The 20035-nt window shown below is 52.5% G+C and overlaps 1 protein-coding gene across 2 annotated transcripts; it reads left to right on the top strand.

Annotated features, from left to right (window-relative positions):
• Window positions 1–6581: 6581 nt before the first annotated feature.
• LOC102457691 (uncharacterized) lies at window positions 6582–18247 on the top strand. Of its 2 annotated transcripts, none has more exons than XM_006120579.5 (2): window positions 6582–6928; window positions 12067–18247. In XM_006120579.5, the coding sequence occupies exon 2, from the start codon at window positions 12199–12201 to the stop codon at window positions 14935–14937; it is 2739 nt and encodes a 912-aa protein (XP_006120641.3). In that variant the 5' UTR covers window positions 6582–6928; window positions 12067–12198; the 3' UTR covers window positions 14938–18247. The 2 variants fall into 2 exon arrangements, with proteins under 2 accessions (XP_006120641.3, XP_006120640.3); XM_006120578.5 differs by having other exon boundaries at window positions 12064–18247.
• The last annotated feature ends 1788 nt before the right edge of the window (window positions 18248–20035 follow it).

Here is a 20035-nt window from a genome sequence, read left to right as displayed (position 1 = left end):
TCGAACAGGACCTCAATCCGTCCATTGCTTCTGGAGGGAGAGTTAGAGGCGGCAAAGGAAGGGACAGCAGCACTGAGTGTTGTAGATAGAGCACACAACCCTGAAGGGATCAAGGAGACAGTCTGCAGCCGGGTAGGCCTGGGCTGGGCACCCAGGCCATGTGGGATGGAAGGATAGGGGGCAGGCCTGGGATGACTGAATATTCCAGATCATGCCATGGCTCCTAGCAGAGTTAGTCTGAGCCCACAGCCTCTGCTCTGCATTAGCAGAAAGGTTCCTGGGCACGTCCCCCAGCCCCAACCCCAAGGTTTCCTGGGTGGAGGAAGGACAGTGTCTGTTTCATATACAGTGTTCGCTTCTGGGCCCATCTAGTGGTTTCTCTTGCTGCCATTGTGCTTGGTGTCATTTTTCAAATTGCCCACACCTGCTCCAAACTCCATAGTTCTGGCCACTCTCCAGCGGCATGCAAAGAGTCCCCCTTTGGGCAGCTCACTAGCAGATGCCCAGGCCTCAGTGACATCTGCCATCTGCTCATTTACATATGCTAATATACACCTAGTGGGTGTTTCTACTTAGCCCTGAGTGGCCAAGGAATTTGCATGGACCCAGTCTTCTGAAAATCCCACAGAGTAATGGGTATTCTGGCAACTTAGAAGTGCCCAAATGCAACCTTTAAAAATCCCTTGGTCCCCCCAGATCAGGGGTGGGTAATAATTTTCGCAGGGGGGCTACTTCATGAATTTTGGTACATGGTTGCAGGCCGGCTCCAGGCCCCTGGGAAGGGGTGGGGCTGGAGGCTACAGAGAGAGAGAGATTGAGATTTTGAGACACAGATTGAATGTGTGTGGGAGTCTGGGAGAGTGTGTGTGTGTGTACAGAGTCCGGGAGTATGCGTGTGTATGTGCACGCACACATGGCACAGAAATAGTGTGACAAACTGGGTGTGTGTGACAGTGACACAGGAAGTGCATGTGTGTGTGTGCGTGCGTGCTGGGTGAGTTTGAGAGAAGCCTTGCACTGTCTCTTTAAAACAGGGAAAGCTGTCCTGATCTGTTGTCTTCATCTCCCTCACTCTACAGATATCTGGTGGGGGGGTGGGAGAGCGAGTGCATATGAGAGAGTGTGCACGCATGTGTGTGCACATACACAAGCACTGAAATCCTAGAAACAGGGCACTGCCTCTGAAGAGAGGAACTCCTGAGTTACTTACTCTGTGTGTTTCAGATTGGAGCAGCTCTACCTGACCCCTGGTCTGCAGAGATGTGGTACAGGGGCACACCCTGCGTTCAGCGCTCCCCTCTTCGCTCCACACCCCCGCACAGCTCGCAAGAAAATCCTGTCCTGCAGCCAAGCTGCTCCCAGAGCAAGGTTGGGGGAAGGGCAGCTGAACACAGCCGGTTGGCCCGGAGAGAAATGCTGGGTGGGCCGGATCCAGCCCCCACTCCTGCTGTTGCCCCTCCCTGTCCCAGAACTTACCTGAGCTTCTTGGCTGGGGGCTCAAATCACTACTAGTGCCTGCCCTGGCTTTTGGAGGGGGGGGGAAAAAAATCAAAGCATCTCAGTAAGACAGCTGGGACTGGAAGTTTGCAACTGTCAATATCTACCTTGCTGCCCATTCCAGTAGTCCCTCATGGAGCAGTGCCAGCTTGAGCCAGGCTTCACTAACCTGGCCTCCCTTTGCATTAAAATCCCTGGCAAGCAGATGACCCAAGATCAGCAATTTTGCTTCCCTGCACGGATTGGGACGTTTGCTGCCTTTTGGATCTAAAGATGAGCTGACTGCCATATGATTTAACCACATCTGCACCAGGGTCATGATTTAGTTTGGAAAAGAGAAGACTGAGAGGGCAAGGGGACATGAGAGCAGCTTTCAATTACCTAAAAGCATTGGTGGTCAGTGCAGTCCCTAGCACCACCTATAGCCCCGCCCCCTCTGCTGAGGCCCCGCCCCCTACCACAGGGAGAGGAGGAGGAGCAAAGTGCTGAGCATACCTGTCCCTGACCACTGCCACGGGGAGGGAAAGAGCGCGCATGCACTCCAGCCTCCCCAGAGCAGTGGCAAGGGAAGAGGCTTGAACTGTACGGCCTCCCTCGCTCCTGGAGCACCAGGAAGGGAGGGGGCAGCTTGGACCGAGCACGGGGAGGGTGAGCACTCTGGGGCAGCAACACTCTGCCCCCAGTACACCTACAACAGGACTCGGGGCAAAGTGTGTGCACAGCCAGGCTGGCGGTTTGGGAAGATAGAGCCTTCCCCTGTCTAAGCCACTGGATGCCCATTCCTAAAAGGGTGTTACAAGGAAGAAGGAGAAAAATTGTTCTCCTTGGCCTCTGACAATAGGACAAGAAGCAATGGGCTTAAACTGCAGCAAGGGAGGTTTAGGTTGGACATTAGGAAAACTTCCTGCCTGTCAGGGTGGTTAAGCGCTGGAATAAGTTGCCTAGGGAGGTTGTGGAATCTCCATCACTGGAGATATTTAAGAGCAGGGGACTGGACTTGGTGACCTCTCGAGATACAATCCTAGAACACTACAACTGGAAGGGATGATACTGACATGACTATATTGCTACAAAATCACTCCCTGTCCAACACAGTTCTACTGGTGTAACTACAGCAAAGTGCTGGCCGAATGCAGCTCTTGTCGATACAGCTTGTGCTGTGTGTGATTGTGACTTGGGCAGGGTGGGGGGTGGGAACACAAAGTATCCCCAAAATGTTCTGGCCTGTTTGAAACAAAATTGGAAGAACTGAAATTTCATTCACACCCACTCTAGGCACTTGGTGTAAACACCGGTCTGAGTCTGCAGGGCTGAGAAGGCAGCAGAGGGAAAACTAACAGGCCTAGTCCTTCACTTTCTAGGCTTTTACACATGCCCATAGCAGGGGTAAAAGTTCCATGAAGCTGGAGATGGGTCAATGTGCCCTCATAGCCAAGGTGGCTAACATGATATTAGGGTGCATTAGGAGGAGCGTTTCCAGCAGATCTAGAGAAGTGATTATTCCCCTTTATTCAGCACTGGGGAGGCCACATCTGGGCCCCCATTACAGAAAGGATGTCAACACACTGGAGAAGGTCCAGCAGAGTGCAACAAAAATGATTGGGGACTGGAGCACATGACTTACGCGGAGAGGCTGAGGGATTTGGGCTTATTTGGTCTGTAGAGAAGAGTGAGGGAGGATGATAGCAGCCTTCAACTACCTGAAGAGGGTTCCAAAGAGGATGGAGAAAGGCTGTTCTCAATGGTGACAGATGGCAGAACAAGGTGCAATGGTCTCAAGTTGCAGTGGGAGAGGTCTAGGTTGTATATTAGGAAAAACTATTTCACTGGGAGGGTGGTGAAGCACTGGGATGGGTTCCCTAGGGAGGTGGTGGAATCTCCATCCCTAGAGGTTTTTAAGTCCCGGCTTGACAAAGCCCTGGCTGGGATGATTTCGTTGGGATTGGTCCTGCTTTGAGCAGGGGGTTGGACTCGATGACCTCCTGAGGGCTCTTCCAGCTCTATGATTCATTTAATCAGACTGCGCCACTCACACAGTTTTGCCCATGTACAGCTGTTGGTGGCCAGGGATGAAGGTCAGAGGCCCAATGCAAACCCCATGCATAGCCAGACAATGCTGCTATTTGCACCCATGCTGCTTTCCCTGGACTAGGACTGGGCCCTGTGGCACAGGGAGACTGCTCTTGCATTATTGGGCAGCACCACACAGCCAAAGAGGTGACAGCAGATTTGAAGAATGCAAGTCAAGAGGGAAGTGAAAAGGCTGCTGGGTAGGTTAAAGTAACATTAAGCTGTTTTCTCTTATAATGGTTCTGTGCTCACATGCAGATTGCAACAGCATAGCTCCAGGGACATCATTTTGTGCTTAAGCTCTGGGTCAAATGCTCTAGGTTCAATTCCTCACTGTCCCCAACTTCCTTTGTGATTTTAGGGAAGTAATTTTTTACTTGACTTGTGGAGCTTTAGTTCCCCTACAGGTGGGGAAACAGGCACAGGCCACATACAATGACTTGCCCACGGTCACACAGGTCTGCAAGGGGGAAACCTAGGCACAGAATTGACTTCGTAACCACCACTGGGCAGATTTGAAAGTAGGGTCTCTTGAGCTGAGTGTAGGAGCCTTTACAGCTTGAGCTATAAAGCCAGCTGGCTCTCAGTTTAGGCTGTAAAGCTCCCTTGTTCTTATCACTCACTTTAAGTGGTGTAAATGCCACTCCATGAGACAGTGAACCACACTAGGTATGTGGGTTACATTTGCACAAAGTCACACAGGATGTGTGCAGCAGAGGAAGGTTCAGACGCCACATCTTCTGATTATTAATTATAATTATTTGTATTACCATTGTGCCCAGGAACTGTGCTCTTGATCAGGACCTCACAATGCTAAGAGATGTACAAACACTGAAAGAAAAGATGGTCCCCAGAGGCAATGGTAGCCTACTTCCTGCTGGATCTCAGCAGCCTGGGACAGGGGCTAAGTAGGGTTGGGGAGAGCACCACAGTCCTGGAGTGGGTGCAGGGTGGGGAAACCACATCTCAGAGGAGACACATGGGGCAGTCACGTTTTCCCCTTTAATTGTGCCCTGCCCGTATAGAGAGGCATGAGTCGTGTACCCAGAGGGCTCAGGAGAGCTTTGAGGAGCTAGTGGAAGGAGGATAAGGAGGTAGCTTTAAAGATGTTTGGGGGGTGCCTCCCAAATACATGCACCAGTGGGAGAAAACATGATGGTGTTTGAAAATTTACCAAGTGGGCAGTGCTGCTGGCAGCATGAGCCTTGTGCTCGAAAACAAAACATCCTGACCTTGAAATCCTGGAAACGTTTGCTAGAAATGACTCAACCCTAGTAAAGAGGTTGGTTGAGGGCAGTTATTTGTTAAAAATAACTCCAGAGTGCATGACCCCAGATTTGGAAACTAAAGGAAACAGAGAACTTTGGCAAAGGCATTTCATGCAAAGGCTACATGGAGCCATTAATGAGCACAGAAAGTAAGGCTGTGTCTACCCTGCAAGGAAAAGCCGGAAAAAGATACGCAAATTGCAAGCTGCAATTTGGGTATCTTTTTCCACAAGAGGCTTTTCTGAAATTTGGTACGACTACACGGTGCCAGAGTTCAGAAAAACCTCCTTTTTTGGCACATCCCTTCCTCGTACAACGAGGTTTACAGGGATGGTGAAAGAACGCATCCGATTTTCTGATTTTTTTTTCGGAAAAGCGGATGCGTTCCTTGGATGTGGCATAGCTTTTCTGGGATGCAAGAGCTGCAGTGTAGATGTAGCCTCTGTGACTGGAGCCTTTCTGAGCAGCTGATCCCTGGAGGATGAGCTCATTTTTCGTTAAAGCCACCCCACCTATTTGAAAAAAAAAAAAAATTCGGTCTCAAAAGGTGTCCATCATAAAAGGTGCGAGATCACTAGGACTGGAAGAAGTTAGCCAATACACCAACCCACACTAATATTGGTTTAGAATGCAAGACACTGCACAAGAGAACTGGGCCTGTGGGCAAGGCATGGAGGGGAGAGGGCTGGCTCTGTGCCCCTAGAAGGGGAAGGGCCTCAGGTGGACGGGGCGGGGGGCATTAAAGGGTTAAACATTACATTTAACCAGTTACTGGATTAAGCAGGATCCTACATGCAGGGGGCCACTCCAGCCCAGCTAGAGCAGCCCCCAGCTCACAAGGCTGCTAGCACGGCAGGGCTGCCAGCTCCAGGCCCTGCTGGCCCCCTTGAGGCTCCCAGCTCCACTGGCTCCTCAGGGCTCCACGGCCCACGATATGGTGGGCGTGGAGCAGCCCTCCGCCCACAGCAGGTAACAGCAGGTGGGCTGCTTCTAGGTGCGGATTAACCGGTGAGCATCACCCAGGCATCGGTTACCCATCCACATCCCTAGGCGGAGGACAGTACTAGCACTTCTGGGACTAGTCTCTCATAAGTGGCACTGAAAGGCAGTGCCCCAGCAGTGTCTAGCAGGTAGGATTCAGGACCTGGGCTCAAGGGGAGAGTTTCCCCGTCTGCCTCATGGGGACAAGGAGCGAGGAAGGAGACACGTGACGTGGCTGGGTTGACTCTCGGGAGCAAGGCCCACGCAGACATGAAAGGCTTGGCAGGATCGCTCCTGAAGACCGAAAGAACTGAATTCCATTTGGCAGGGACAGCGCCGTCCCCCGTCATTTGTCCAGCACCAGCACCAAACAGCAAACCAATCCCCACCATTTCAGACCCGGGGATGGTTTTCACTCCACTTACCTGGCTGAATGAGGCCCATGTCACCCAGAGCCCCAAACAGCTGGTACAGGGTGCGTATTCCCAGTAGGGCTGCCAGATGGTTTCAACAAAAATACCGAACACACTTGACATTACAGCACAATCGAGATTCCATCCGATTTGGAAAACTCCGGACATGTCTATGTTCTCAATTTGTTTCCCAAACAGAAAGCTCAAATACTGGACTGTCCCGTTCAAAACCAGACACCTGGCAACCTTAACCCACCTGCCCAGCATCAGAACAAGATCCCAAATCGAAACTGCAAGCAGCACCTGCCCCCGCTGGCCAAGACTACAACTCCCAGCAGGACCGAGCACAGCTGCAGTGAGCATGCCCCTGCAGAACAGGGGCTGTGCATAGACGGCTGCAGGGCCGAGGGGTAGCTAAGGCTGGCCAGAAAGTCAGGGGGGCTGGATCCCAGTGGTTTCCAAGCCCGCTAGCTTGCCCTACTCCCTAAGCCCCTCTCATCCCTGAATCAGATTGTTTCTCTGACTTCCCTCCCCCGGTAGTTTTTCCATTCCTGACACAGACTTCCTGTGAGTCATCGCAGCAGACATTAGAGAAGTAACTGGAAGAAGAGATCAAGTGTGGTGATGGGGTATCCGGCAAGTGACAGCTGATGAATTAAACCCTTCTCCTTGGCTAATTCTGAGGGCAATGAGAGGAAGGTAAGTAAATGACTGACGTGGGATTTTAGGGACTGGGGTAACTTCTCTGTGCCCACAGCAGTCACCAGAGCGAAGTAGGAAATGTCAGGAAGTTTCGGTTGTTGCGAAACTAAAGTGTTTGGGAAAGGGTTGCTTCTGAGATCAGAAACAGGGCAGGCGTGTAAAGAAATCTTGGGACCCAGAGGGTCTCAGGTTGCGACGGACACGCTCGGGTTCTGTGTGAAGACTAGTGGCAAAGGCACCAGCTTCGAGAAAAGTACAACTAAAAATCACAGGAAGGGAAGTTGGTTTTTTTGTTTGTTTGTTTTTTTTAAAAGGCTGCCTAAAGGGATGCTGCAGAGAAATCCCCCACTGCCTTTGCTGCAGCATCACAGAATGGCCCTCTTTGCACCCGTCCCAGGGGCCACGGCAGGTCCCCAGGAGGTGTTTGTGTGTTAGTGGATCAGAGCCCTTTTCCAAGGAAGAGGAGCTGAGCAGGGATTCAGCAGCTGAGAATGGAGCTGGGATCTTAGATCATCTACAGAAAGAACTCACACGCTAAACACATTCAGCATCCCTGAAATGCAGCCACCTCTGGGGTACAGCCAGCATGCTGCACACAAGCCCTGAGAGAAAGTTTGGCCAGAATCATCTGTGCTTCTGAAAAGTGCCAGGGACCCTTTAGGGCTACGCAGAGCGGTTGGACCCCAGGTTTTAAAGTCTTATCAGAAATGTCTGCAACAGAGCAACATGCAAGGTACCAGGTTAATCTACACAGGCAGCGGGACAGTTCAGTACTTGAACAAGAGCAGGTGGGGCTCTAGGGCAAAGGAGATGGAAGAAGCATTGGCAGTGGGAAGGGAGGGCTGGATCAGAGTTTACTGCTCGACTGGAGGTGTCAGTCGGGAGAGGCTGCTTTGGGGCCTGGTGTCTCTCTAGGGCTGGAGGGGCTCCTGCAAGGTCTCACCAGGAATTTGGCTCTGGAAGCCTCCCCCACCCACAAGTGGCAGTGGGAATTCATTCCAAGGTGTGGTCCCAGTTTGCCCTTCTTGTACAGCATATGCAGATCCCCCTGTACTACCAGCTGGTCCACCTAGGAGGATAAACGTCTACTACTGCCAGTGAATGGTGTTACTCCTTCAGCTCAAGTAAGAGGGGCCCGTGCTTTTAGCACCCATGAGGGCTCCAGCTTTTATATCAAGCCTTGACTCAGGGATGTCAGATCAGTCCGAGCCCTCCATACACCCTACCCAGCTGCCAGGAGGGAGTAGGACCTCCCCGCATGATCCTTGAGGGAGCTGGTTCTCAGCTTCCCACAGCCTCCTCCACTCCTTTGCGTTGCTCAAGTGCCAGGCCACAGAGCAGCTGGGAGGTAGCTGTCAGTTTCACTTCTGCCACAGTAGGTCCGGTGGGGAAGCTGGGCCCAACTGCGCTCTGTTACTGCCGCTTTTCAGACAGACATCAGCCTCTTCCTGATACACTTAAAAACTAAGCCAGCACCCCGTGATGTTCATGGCGCTGTGAAACAGACAGGGTGGGAGCTGTGTGTTTAATTAGGGATGTAATTAAACACGATCATTTAAAAAGCTAAGCAGCTAAACACTGTTCAATGAGTTAACCACGCACCAGTCCCCTACCTGCTGCATGCAAGAAACAGCAAGAGGCAGGCAGGGGGCTGCTTCTGCCCGGCCAGGCCCTGCCGGGACAGGATACAGGCTGGACTGAACCTGCCATGCTGTGGGTGGGGGTTGCTCAGGCCAGACTGGGTCTGCCCACCGTGCCACAGGTGGGAGGCCTGCTCTGGCCAGGCCAGGCTGCTGGTTAGCTAGTAAGCATCACCCAATTATCCCTAGTTTTAATTTCACACCTGGGCTAAGACCATGGCCCCCTGGCGCCCGGCGGGCGAACGGCCACGCCCCCTGGCGCCCGACAACCTCAAAAGGTTGGGGACCACTGCACTAGGGCACTGGAGTCCTGCACTTGCCTACTCCTTCCCTCCCAGCACTTTCGGAGCACCATGAATCCGCAGTGGTCAAGCTCTGGGGGTATGTCTACACTGCCACCCTAGTTCAAACTAGGGCGGCTAATGTAGGCATTCGAACTTGCAAATGAAGCCCGGGATTTAAATATGCATGTTCCCAAGTGCTGCCCTTTTTAAATGCCCCGTAGTTCAAACTACCTGCACGTGGCTACACACGGCACTGACTAGGTAGTCAGAATTCAAGCTCCTAATTACTACTGTTACTCCTCATTGCATACCCCTAATTCATTCATGTTGCCCTTTTCTGAGTTACAAGCAGGGAGGGCCCAGCAGTACATCCAGTGACTACAGCAGTCCCCACCCTCCCATGCAGGGAGCCTTGATAGTGGGGCTGCAAGCAACATGAGCATGACCAACCCCAGTCACCCAAACAGCGGAATGTCACTAGAGCCACATGCTATTCCCATAGCAACACCGCACTCCAGCACAGGCCCAGGTTCAAAAGCTGGCCCCTCGGTGCAACAAGGCCAGCATGCTGAGCTCCTGCACAAGGACATTTCAGCCAAGCGCCCTGCCCCACACATGACAAACCCACACACAGACCCCTGAAAGTTCCTCATCTGCCATTTAGGCCCCTCACACTGCATGTATACCCCCAAAACCTTCAATCAGCCCTTCTTCCACTCATCCCAGCAGCTCGGACATACATCCCATTTACTGACGGCTTCAACACCTCAGCCACCACTCAGAACACCCCCCCAAAAACCCTACATCCCAGCCCCCCTTCCCAGCCTGCTCCCAACATCCCCCCTAAACACCCCCCTTCCCAGCCTGCTCCCAACACCCCCCTAAAACCCTACATCCCAGCCTCCCCGCCCAGCCTGCTCCCAACACCCCCCCCCAAAACCCTACATCCTAGCCCCCCCCCCAGCCTGCTCCCAACATCCCCCCCCAAAACCCTACATCCTAGCCCCCCCCCAGCCTGCTCCCAACATCCCCCTTAAAACCCTAAATCCTGCCCCCCACCCCACCTGTAGCATAGCCCTCGGGTTACAGGGCACCATGGCCCAATGGCCAGAGTCTCAGGGGTTTGGGGCAGCAGCCCTGGTAGGGGGACCAGAGCCCACCCTGCCCCAGGCCCTGTCAGTGGAGGAGGGATCTGCCACTCACTCAGCAGGGAATCCCATTGCCACACACTGAGCTCCCTTGGCTGGGAGACACCACTCATGCTCCCTCTCTGGGTCACTTCCTACCAGTACAGGTGTTGGGGTGATCCCCATGGCTTCCAGGTCCTCAGGCTCCACAGCACCAGTCTCTCCCTGAGGCTCCACCAGCTCAACATCATCTCCCATGTCTCCAGCTCCTGTCATCAGGGTCTCTCACTGGGTTCCAGCTGGAGCTCCTGCAGCAGCTCCCACCTCTTTAGCATCCAGCCTAAACTCAATGGAGCTGCTCCCTTTTATACTTGCCCAGCACTTGGAGCATGCCCAGTCTGGCTAGGGGGCGGGACTTCCTCTGCTCACGGGGGTTTTAACCCATTCTGTGCCAGTGCAGGATATGCACACCCTGTCACACCTACATCCAGGTCCCCTACCCCCACCTACTTCCAACATTCCCCCTAAAACCTTAAATCCCAGCTCCCCAGCTCCACCTGCTCCCAACGTCCTCCCTAAAACCCTGCATTCCAAGTTCCCTAGCTCTACCTGCTCCTAATGTCCCCCATAAAAGCCTATATCCTGTCCCCAGACCCTCCCACTTCCTGCATTCCTCCTAAAACCCTACCTCTCAGCAGCCTAGCCCTTCTCCCATGTCCCTCCTTCCCCCGGCACATCTCCTTAGCTCACAGCCTGTAGCCCCAGCAGTGCCTGTTGACCCCAGACCTCTTCAGCAACTCACCCCCAGGCTGTCACCCACCGCCCCTGAAACCTTCCTGGCCACTCACCAACCACCCCTAACTGCCACCTCAGCTCTATGCTCCGCTCCTGTCTTTGGTTGGAGTGGCTCTCTCCAATTCCACCCACCACTCCACTTGCTCCCACCTTCTGCCATATAGCCTCACAACCCCATGCTGCTCAGGTTTGCCCTGCCAGCCTGCCCCAGGATTGCAGCACAGCTGAGTTTTGGGGTTTGTTTTCCACCAATTGCCTGCTAAAGCCAGATATTAACTCTGGCAATGTCTAGACTATAGTCTTTTATTGGAAAAAGCTACACAAATTGCACTCCGCAATGTACGTAGGTTTTTCCGATTGCTTTTCCAGAAGAGGCTTTTTCCCCACTTGTCTCTTTCTAGACCGAGCCAAATGGCGGAAAAGCCTCCTCTTTCGGAGGAGCCCTTATTCCTTGTAGAACGAGATATACAGGGCACCCCGAAAGAGCGCATTTGCTCTTCCGCGAAAAAAGCGGAAGAGCAAACGCATTACCTGGATGTGGCGGGGGTTTTCCAGAATACCTCCAGTATCCTGAAAAACCCCTGCAGCCTAGATATACCCTCTGTCAGTGTTGGTTCTTCTCTGTATCCTTCCACTAGCCTTTAAATCTCACTGAAGTCAGTGGAGTGTGAGGGATGCTTAGTCCTCGACAATGATTGGCACAGTGGAGGGGTCTTTTAGCCCCCAACAGACCATTGCTATTTTCTTGGAAATGCTGATAGCACCACAGTGCAAGTGACATCACAATGTGGTCCGTTTCTCCAGGCTGCATCGGCATTGGTGGAGGTCGGTCCAAGGCAGCCCATAGAATCCTTTAGTATTTCTACAAAAGCATCTTTTCAATGTTACTGTAATTATCCACATTTGGTGGGGTTTATTGGCGCCCAGGAAATTTGCCATGTGTATTCATAGCTTCCAACTCCAGAAGGGACACTTGTGGTCAGCTAATATTACTTTCTGTACTACACCGGCCACGGGACTTCTCTAAATTCCTGTGTGAACTAGACCATAGCTTTTAGAAAAACCATCCAATAAAATAATTTAACGATTGCCAGTGATGGAGAATCCACCATGACCCTTGGTAAGTTGTTTCAATAGTTCATTACACTCACTATTAAAAATGTGTGTTTTATTTCCGGTCTGAATTTGACTAGCTTCCTCTTCCAGTCATTGGATCTTGCTATGACTTTTCCTTCCACACTGGCCTTTGAAATAAAATCTGACTGTTTTTTTATTTTTGAACCCAGCAGATGAAGGGAAATAAGAGTTACCACCCAAAGGGGAGTAATGAAAACTGGCATCAGCGCCTTTGGAGGCTCAGAACTTCCCTTGAGCCTCAATGGGCCAAGAAAGTTGGAGGACATGGCAAGAAAAGACCCTAGATGATCACTCTTCTTGTGCATGAGCTTCCTGCCAGCTCAGCCCCAAGAAACCGGATGATGGAGAAGCTGACGGTTATTAAGGTGGAAGCGGAAGACCTCATCAAGCACCCCCGGGAGAAGACGTACACTTGCACTATCTGTGGGGACAGCTTTAATCACAAGGGCACCCTGGCCGTGCACCAGAAGACCCACAAGGAGGAGATGCTGGTGGAGCCCCAAGAGCAGGAGGGAAGTGCCGTTGCAACAGGAGAGCTGATGAGCCAGCAAGCTAGCGGAAGGGAAGAGGATGCCAGCCAGGAGGGCACGAACCAGGAGGGAGATCTCTCAGCACAGAAAGAATCCCTGCAGAAAGCAAAGCCCTACTCTTGCACCGAATGTGAGAAAAGCTTCAAGATGAAGGTGGACCTCACCAAGCACCTCAGAACCCACACCGGGGAGAGGCCTTTCCCATGCACTGAGTGCGGGAAGAGATTCATCACCAAGTCGCAGCTGAAGGAGCACCAGAGGATCCACACAGGGGAGCGGCCTTACCAATGCTCCGAGTGCGGGAAATGCTTCACACAGAAATCACAGCTCATCGTTCACCGGAGAATCCACACTGGCGAGAAGCCTTATAAGTGCGGCAGCTGCCAGAAGAGCTTTGTGGACAAGTCGCAGCTGGTCGCCCACCACCGTATCCACACAGGCGACCGCCCCTTCAAGTGCGGGGTATGCGCCAGGGGGTTCCGCCAGAAGATCACCCTCATAAAACACCAGAGGGTCCACACTGGGGAGGGGGCACGGCGGCACGGTGGGACCCATGCTGGCAACGCCTCACAGCTCATCGTGCCCGAGTCGACACCGGATGGGGAGAGGATATTCCGATGTGGCACCTGTGGGAAGCAGTTCAAGAAGAAGTCGATCCTAGTGACCCACCAGAGGATTCACACCGGAGAGGAACCCTACCAGTGCTCCGAGTGTGGGAAGCGCTTCCGGCAGAAGATCCACCTGATCCGCCATCAGAGGACCCATGCCAGGGGGGAGCCCCACGTGTGTGTCGAGTGTGGGGACGGCTTCAGCAGCAAGGGGCTGCTGCTGAGGCACCAGCGGTGCCAGCACCACAGCGAAGGACCCCACACGTGTCCCAAGTGTAGGAAAAGCTTTAGCCAGAAAGTAGGCCTCACCGCACACCAGAGAGTCCATGACAGGGAGAAGGGAGATGGGAACATGGCCGCCTCTGAGGGAAAACCTAAGGAGGCAGCAGACGGGAGACTGCCTGCCAAAAACGGCGAAGGCAGCAGCCACCCAGGGGACCTGACGGTGCCATGTAAGAGCCAGGTCTATATGTGTACGCTGTGTGGCAAGACGTTCACCAAGAAAGGGAACTTTGCTAACCATCAGCGGGCCCACACGGAGGAACGGGCCCACCGCTGTGGCATCTGCGGCAAGAAGTTCACCAAGAGGGGGGAACTGACCAAGCATGAGCGGATCCACACGGGCGAGAGGCCGTACGTCTGCGCCGACTGCGGCAAGCGCTTCACCCAACGCACTCAGCTGGTCACTCACCAACGCATCCACACCGGCGAGAAGCCCTACCCCTGTGCCGACTGCGGCAAGTGCTTCATCGACAAGTCCCGGCTGACCGTGCACCAGCGCATCCACACCGGTGACCGGCCCTTCCAGTGCGCGGCCTGCGGCAAGGGCTTCCGCCAGAAGATTGCCCTTATCAAGCACCACCGTGTCCATGAGAGGGGCCGGACGGATGGGGATACACAAGGGGCTAAGGAGCACAAGTGCTCCCAGTGCGGCAAGGGCTTCGGCACGAAGGAGAACCTGGCCAGCCACCAGCGGCTTCACACTGCCGAGAGGCCCTTCAAGTGCGGCGAATGTGGGAAGAGCTTCACGCAGAAGGCCCAGCTGGTGGTGCACCAGCGCATCCACACCGGGGAGCGCCCCTTCCGCTGCGCCGACTGCCACAAGGGCTTCATCGACAAGTCCCGGCTCATCGTCCACCGCCGGATCCACACCGGCGAGCGGCCCTTCAAGTGCACGGCCTGCGGGAGAGCCTTCACCCAGAAAATCGCCCTGACCACCCACCAGAGAGTCCACGTGAGGGAGCAGGAGGCCACCCTGGAGCCCTACAAATACTCCAAGCGCAGCGAGAATGACATGGGCAAGACCGAGCCGGGCGAGGAGTGGCCCTTCCCCTGCCACGTATGTGGCCGGGGATTCCGCAAGGAGATAGCCCTCATCACCCACCAGCGGGTCCACACCAAGTACGAACCCAACAAGTGCAGCAGGTGCGGCCAAGTCTTCCCTGACAAAGCCCAGCTGCTCCTGCATCAGCCCTCTCACGCGGAGGACCGGCCCTTTAAATGCAACACCTGCGGGAAGGACTTCAAGCGGAAAGAGATCCTGATCACCCACCAGAGAATCCACACCGGAGAGGTGCCTTTCAAATGCACGGAGTGCGGGAAGAGCTTCTCCCAGAAGGCCAACCTCATGAAACACCAACTTACCCATATCCGGAGGGGCCCCTTCATTTGCTCCGAATGCGGGCAGAGCTACACCACCCTGGGGCATTTTAAAAGGCACCAGAGGAACCATCTGAGAAAGAGAGCCCCTTCTGGGGAGGGGAGAGACTCGGGGGAGGAGCCAGATGCAGATGAGCTGCCGGAGACGGGCGTGCACAACGGGCCCATTATCGTGGTGAAGACGGAAGTCGATACAGATGACTTTGAGGTCCTGCAGGTCCCGTGACCTCACTCCCAGCCAGGAGTGGTGCACGTGTAAAGGGATCTTCCAGGGGCAACGAAGGAGTGAGGGCCCCCGTGGAGGGTCAGTGCTGCCAACCCTAAGCACTCAAAGAATCCCAAGTCACGCCACCCCCTCACGTGAGGAAATTGACAAAAATGTCACGAAATTTGAGAAAAAAAAACACACTTGGGATTTTTTTTTTCAACCTTAGGGGAGGGGGGGGTGTCACTTTTTCAGGCTTTTCTCTGCATGGGCCAGAAACGTACTTTTTCAAATGAAATCCGTGATTTCGCATGTCTTCCCATGACTCCTGGAGCTGGGTCTTTATTGAAAAAATACCAAATATTCTGCAAGTTGGCAATGCTGACTCTTCTGTGGGTCCACGAGGGAGCTGGGTTGGCCTGTAGATCAAAAGCCTAGCACTCAGCAACACCAAATATCCATATTAAGCCAACAGGCCTGGGTTGCAGATGGCCCTGAGGGGAGCATCAGCAACTTACTGCCGCATAAAACCTCCATGGTCGTCATTCCATAGAGCAATAAGAGAGGCCAATATCATCACAGGGCACCAGAGGTGGTCCCATGCAGTGCCCTGTAGAAATTCACGGGCTCCCCATGAGACGCAGACGCCCCCTGTATGGAACAGTTTGCTGGGTTAGGGCTAAGGGACCTAGAAAGAGAGCACCTATTTGAAGCCTGGATCCTCCAAGGGATTTAGGTGTCTAATTCCCATTGACATTCAAAGAGAGGGAGGTGCCTAAGTAGCTTAGAGGATCTGGGCCATAGTGTTCACTTCAAAGCCTGATCTTTTGGGGATGAGCACACTTTAAAATACGCTCCCGTGTGCCAGTGGTGCCATTTTAATAAAGGACCTTCATTGCACAAGCGCCATGCTGGGGGAGATTTACACGCCCTGGTTCACTGTTCCGCTATTCCAGTTCCAATCGGCTGGCGGCGGTGCAGCGACACCGGTGTAAAACGGGGAGTTAGAAGGGGGAATCGGGTCCGAGCTAGATCCAATCCTGCTGTCAGCTCTTCCGCTGCTGCCCGTTGGCAGAGCTCGACTGACGCCACCGGAAGTGCCCCAGCTTGCTTGAGCAGAGAAGCTGGTCCATGGTTCCCACAGCAAGCGTGTCCTGTCTTGGTCAGTAGTCCCGCCGCCAGGAGCGCAGGGGAGGATGTTTGTGCAAGAGGGGGACGTTTGGGGTACTGGAAGGAACTGGAACTTTGATATCCTCTCTGATTTGCACTGAAATTCTTAAGCGTGGCATTGCCCGGCGCTAGGGTCCTTCCCCCTCTGTACAAAGCCCATCGGCAAGGGAAACACAGACATGATCCTGACAACCTGTAACTCCCCTGGCTTCCAACAGTATGATCCAAGGGGACTTGTGTCCCAAGTGTGCCAATCCCAGGCCATTTGGAAGGCAGCGTTCCCCCCTCTTCTCCCTCGCACCGCGCTCTCTGGCTGTACGTCTGGGTAAGGGCTTGTGCTGCCGTTGCTTCCTGGCACCCCTGAGTTAAAGATGCCAGGATGGCTGTGGAAAGCAATGGTGGCTTTAGGGACAGCCACGCTTGGCAGCTCCCTCCGTCCCACCTGCCCCGGGGCAGTAGGGGCGACTGCTGGGCTCAGCTTTGCTTTGGAAGGGACGTCGCAGCATTTCATCAATGCCTGCCACCGTCTGCGCTCTCCCCTCCTTTCCCAGGCGGGTCAGGATTCACATCACACGCAGGGTCTCGGGTCCTCCAAGCTGTGGAAGGGAACCCAGCCCAGGGAGTTAGCAGGGCTCATGCTAGCGCACTCCAGCATAGCTGTGTGGACATCCTGGCTCCAGCAGCGGCCAAGACTAGCCAGGCAAGCTCAGACTCCCCCTGTATGCTGGGTGGGAGCTCAGGGAGCTGGCCTCAGCCTCCGCCAGAAGCCACGGCGTCCACGCTGTTATGTTTGTACGTTCTAGCCTGAGTCCCACAAGCAGGAGTCTGGGTCCTCTCCTGTGCCCGAAGAGTTCACAGACCCGTCCTGACTCCTCTCTTCCTGAAGTCAGCATGCTCCATTCGCGCCAGCAGAGACGCATGGGAGCGAGAGGTGGAAAAGCCTCATTCGGTCACATCCCGTCCAGTGCAGGGTCTCCCACATCGCCCCAAGTTTTGGCCAGTCCAGTTATTAAATGTCCATTGCTGGCATTTTCCCAGGGAGGCCGTTCCCCAGGCTGATAGCTGTTGAGAAAGTTCCCTGGATATTCATCCTCAATGTTCCTTTCTTAGGCTCCTTCCATTCCACTGGATAGTACCAATACCGTGAGAATGAGGCACAGCGTTTTAGCACAGAGGGTCTGCTGAAATTCTGGCCTGGATCATGCAGTATGGAAGGGCATCGCTGATTGCAGGGAGTGCCAAGAGGAGCAGCATTAACTAAACAGTGACCCAGGGTACAATAAGTAGATGACTATACGGATGCTGTGAACCCCAAAGAGGGAGAGGAATGATGTAGGCCCTGGTCCTGCAGGTGTTTTACACAAGGTTAGGTCCATCAGAGGCTATTAGCCAGGATGGGGATGGTGTCTCTAGCCTTTGTTTGTCAGACACGGTGAATGGGCCACGGGATGGATCACTTGATTCCCTGTGCTGTTCATTCCCTCTGGGGCATCTGCCATTGGCCACTGTCGGCAGACAGGATACTGGGCTAGATGGGCCTTTGGTCTGACCCAGGATGGCCGATCTTATGCTCTTGTGTATAACTTTAAGCACATGTATAGGCCCTGTTGACTTAAACAGAACTATTCACATCGTTCAAGTTCAGCATGTGTAAGGGCCCTAATTACTCCTCTCCTGCTTCAGCGTTCACATCATTCACATAGTCATCGACTTATTATACACTTCCCCATTGTTTAGCTCATGCTGCTTTTCCCTGAATGCCCCTCCTCCTCTCAGCAATCCACTCCCATATCGCATAATCCAGACCAGGGTTTAGGCAGACCCCATGGGGTAAAACTGCAGCATAAATACCGGTCGAGAGTTGACAAAAAATAAATACTGTAAAACTTTTAACTGTTTCATTTAGCTTTTTTCCACAAAAAAACTGACTATTTTTTTCGGTTTTGAAATCTTCCTCCAACTTTTTTAAATTGTCTTCTTTTATTCTGAAAAAAAAATTTTTTTGATGTTGAAGTAGAAAATTTTTGGTTTAGAAAAATTCAACCATGTGGCCCACCCAATCAATCAAAATGGGCCCCAGAATGTGAAACGAGTAAACAAAGTAGGTGAAAAAAGAGTAGATTGAAAAAGGGAAAATGAAAAATAAAAATGAAAAATCCAACTGTTTTCCAGTATTTGCTGAGGGAGGGTTCCTAAAAGATGATTTCTTGGGTCCAGTATATTTTTTATTCAAAGATTTTTGATCAGCTCAACTGTTTCTCAGTCTGTGAGTGACAGTACAACAGCGGCTTCAGTGGACGATTCCATGTTTACTATATCTGGGTGTATCTACACTACAGGAGAAAGTTGAATTAAGATACATGACTTCAGCTACATTAATTGTGTAGCTGAAATCAAAGTAGCTTAACTCAGCTTTTGGCGCTGTCTACACTGTGGGAAGTCAAAGTCCAACTCATCCTTCAACTCATTTTTCAACTTCCCTTACTCCTAGCGAAAGAAGGGTTACCAGCATCAATTGGAGTGCCCCTCTCATTTCAAATTAGCTAGACCACTAATTTGAACCCTTTAAGATTGACAGTAGCAGCTTTGATCTTCCTCTGTAGTGTAGCTCCTGAGTTACACAACAGCTTTGAGTAAGTTAGGGGGCTGGAGCATATGACCTATGAGGAGAGGCTGAGGGAGTTGGGTCTGTTTAGTCTGCAGAAGCGAAGAGTGAGGGGGGATTTGATAGCAGCCTTCAACTTCCTGAAGAGAGGTTCCAAAGAGGCTGGAGCAAGGCTGTTCTCAGTAGTGACAGATGGCAGAACAAGGAGCAATGGTCTCAAGTTTGTGGTGGGAGGGGTCCAGGTTGGATATTAGGAAAAGCTATTGCACTAGGGGTATGTCTACACTAGCTCGGTAGTTCGAGCTAGGTAGGCAAATGAGGGCAAATGGAGTTGCAAATGAAGCCCGGGATTTAAATATCCTGGCTTCATTTGCATCTTCCCGGGCGCCGCCATTTTTAAATCCCCCTTAGTCCGAACTCCGTGCCCGTGGCTATACACGGCACGGAGTAGGTAGTTTGAATTAGGATATCTAATTCGAACTACCGTTACTCCTTGTGGAACGAGGTGTACCGGTAGTTCGACTTAGAGATCCTAATTCAAACTACCTACTCTGTGCCGCATGTAGCCGCGGGCATGGAGTTCGGACTAAGGGGGATTTAAAAATGGCGGCGCCCAGGAAGATGCAAATGAAGCCAGGATATTTAAATCCCGGGCTTCATTTGCAACTCCATTTGCCCTCATTTGCCTACCTAGCTCGAACTACTGAGCTAGTGTAGACATACCCTAGGAGAGTGGTGAAGCACTGGAATGCGTTACCTAGGGAAGTAGTGGAGTCTCCATCCCTAGAGGTGTTTAAGTCTTGGCTTGACAAATCCCTGGCTGGGTTGATTTAGTTGGGATTGGTCCTGCCTTGAGCAGGGGGCTGGACTTGATGACCTCCTGAGGTCTCTTCCAGTTCTATGGTTCTATGATTCTATGATAAGTTATCCAGCAAATGCAGCCCTTTATTCTGTGTCTCATTTTCCAACTGATCCTGATTTCTGACCCTCAATTGGCAATTTGCAAGTATGCCCCAATTTATATAAACAAATTTGAGTCCTGGTGAATTTGGGAACTGTACATGTGGTGATGTGTGATTGGTCACCTAAATTGCATGGCATTGTTTACCATCCATCTGGATAACTACCATTTCCAACAGGAGCACAACAAATGAAATAGCGTATGTTGTTTGCAGGCAAATACAACTATACAATAAAGACTAGACATTCCTCAAACAGCCATGCCAACAAAATCCCCTTTCATGCAAAGCTTCAAGAATAACCAATAATATGATTATAAAACCCTTTGGAAACTGACTTGACTCTGGATTGGCAATTGGCAGTTCTCCAGAAAAGTTTGACTTC

This window comes from Pelodiscus sinensis, chromosome 2, assembly GCF_052426305.1.
Source record: "Pelodiscus sinensis isolate ZL-2025 chromosome 2, ASM5242630v1, whole genome shotgun sequence".
Taxonomy (NCBI): Eukaryota; Metazoa; Chordata; order Testudines; family Trionychidae; genus Pelodiscus; species Pelodiscus sinensis.
Note: the sequence above shows the minus strand (reverse complement) of the source record. Positions and strands in the feature narration are given on the sequence as shown.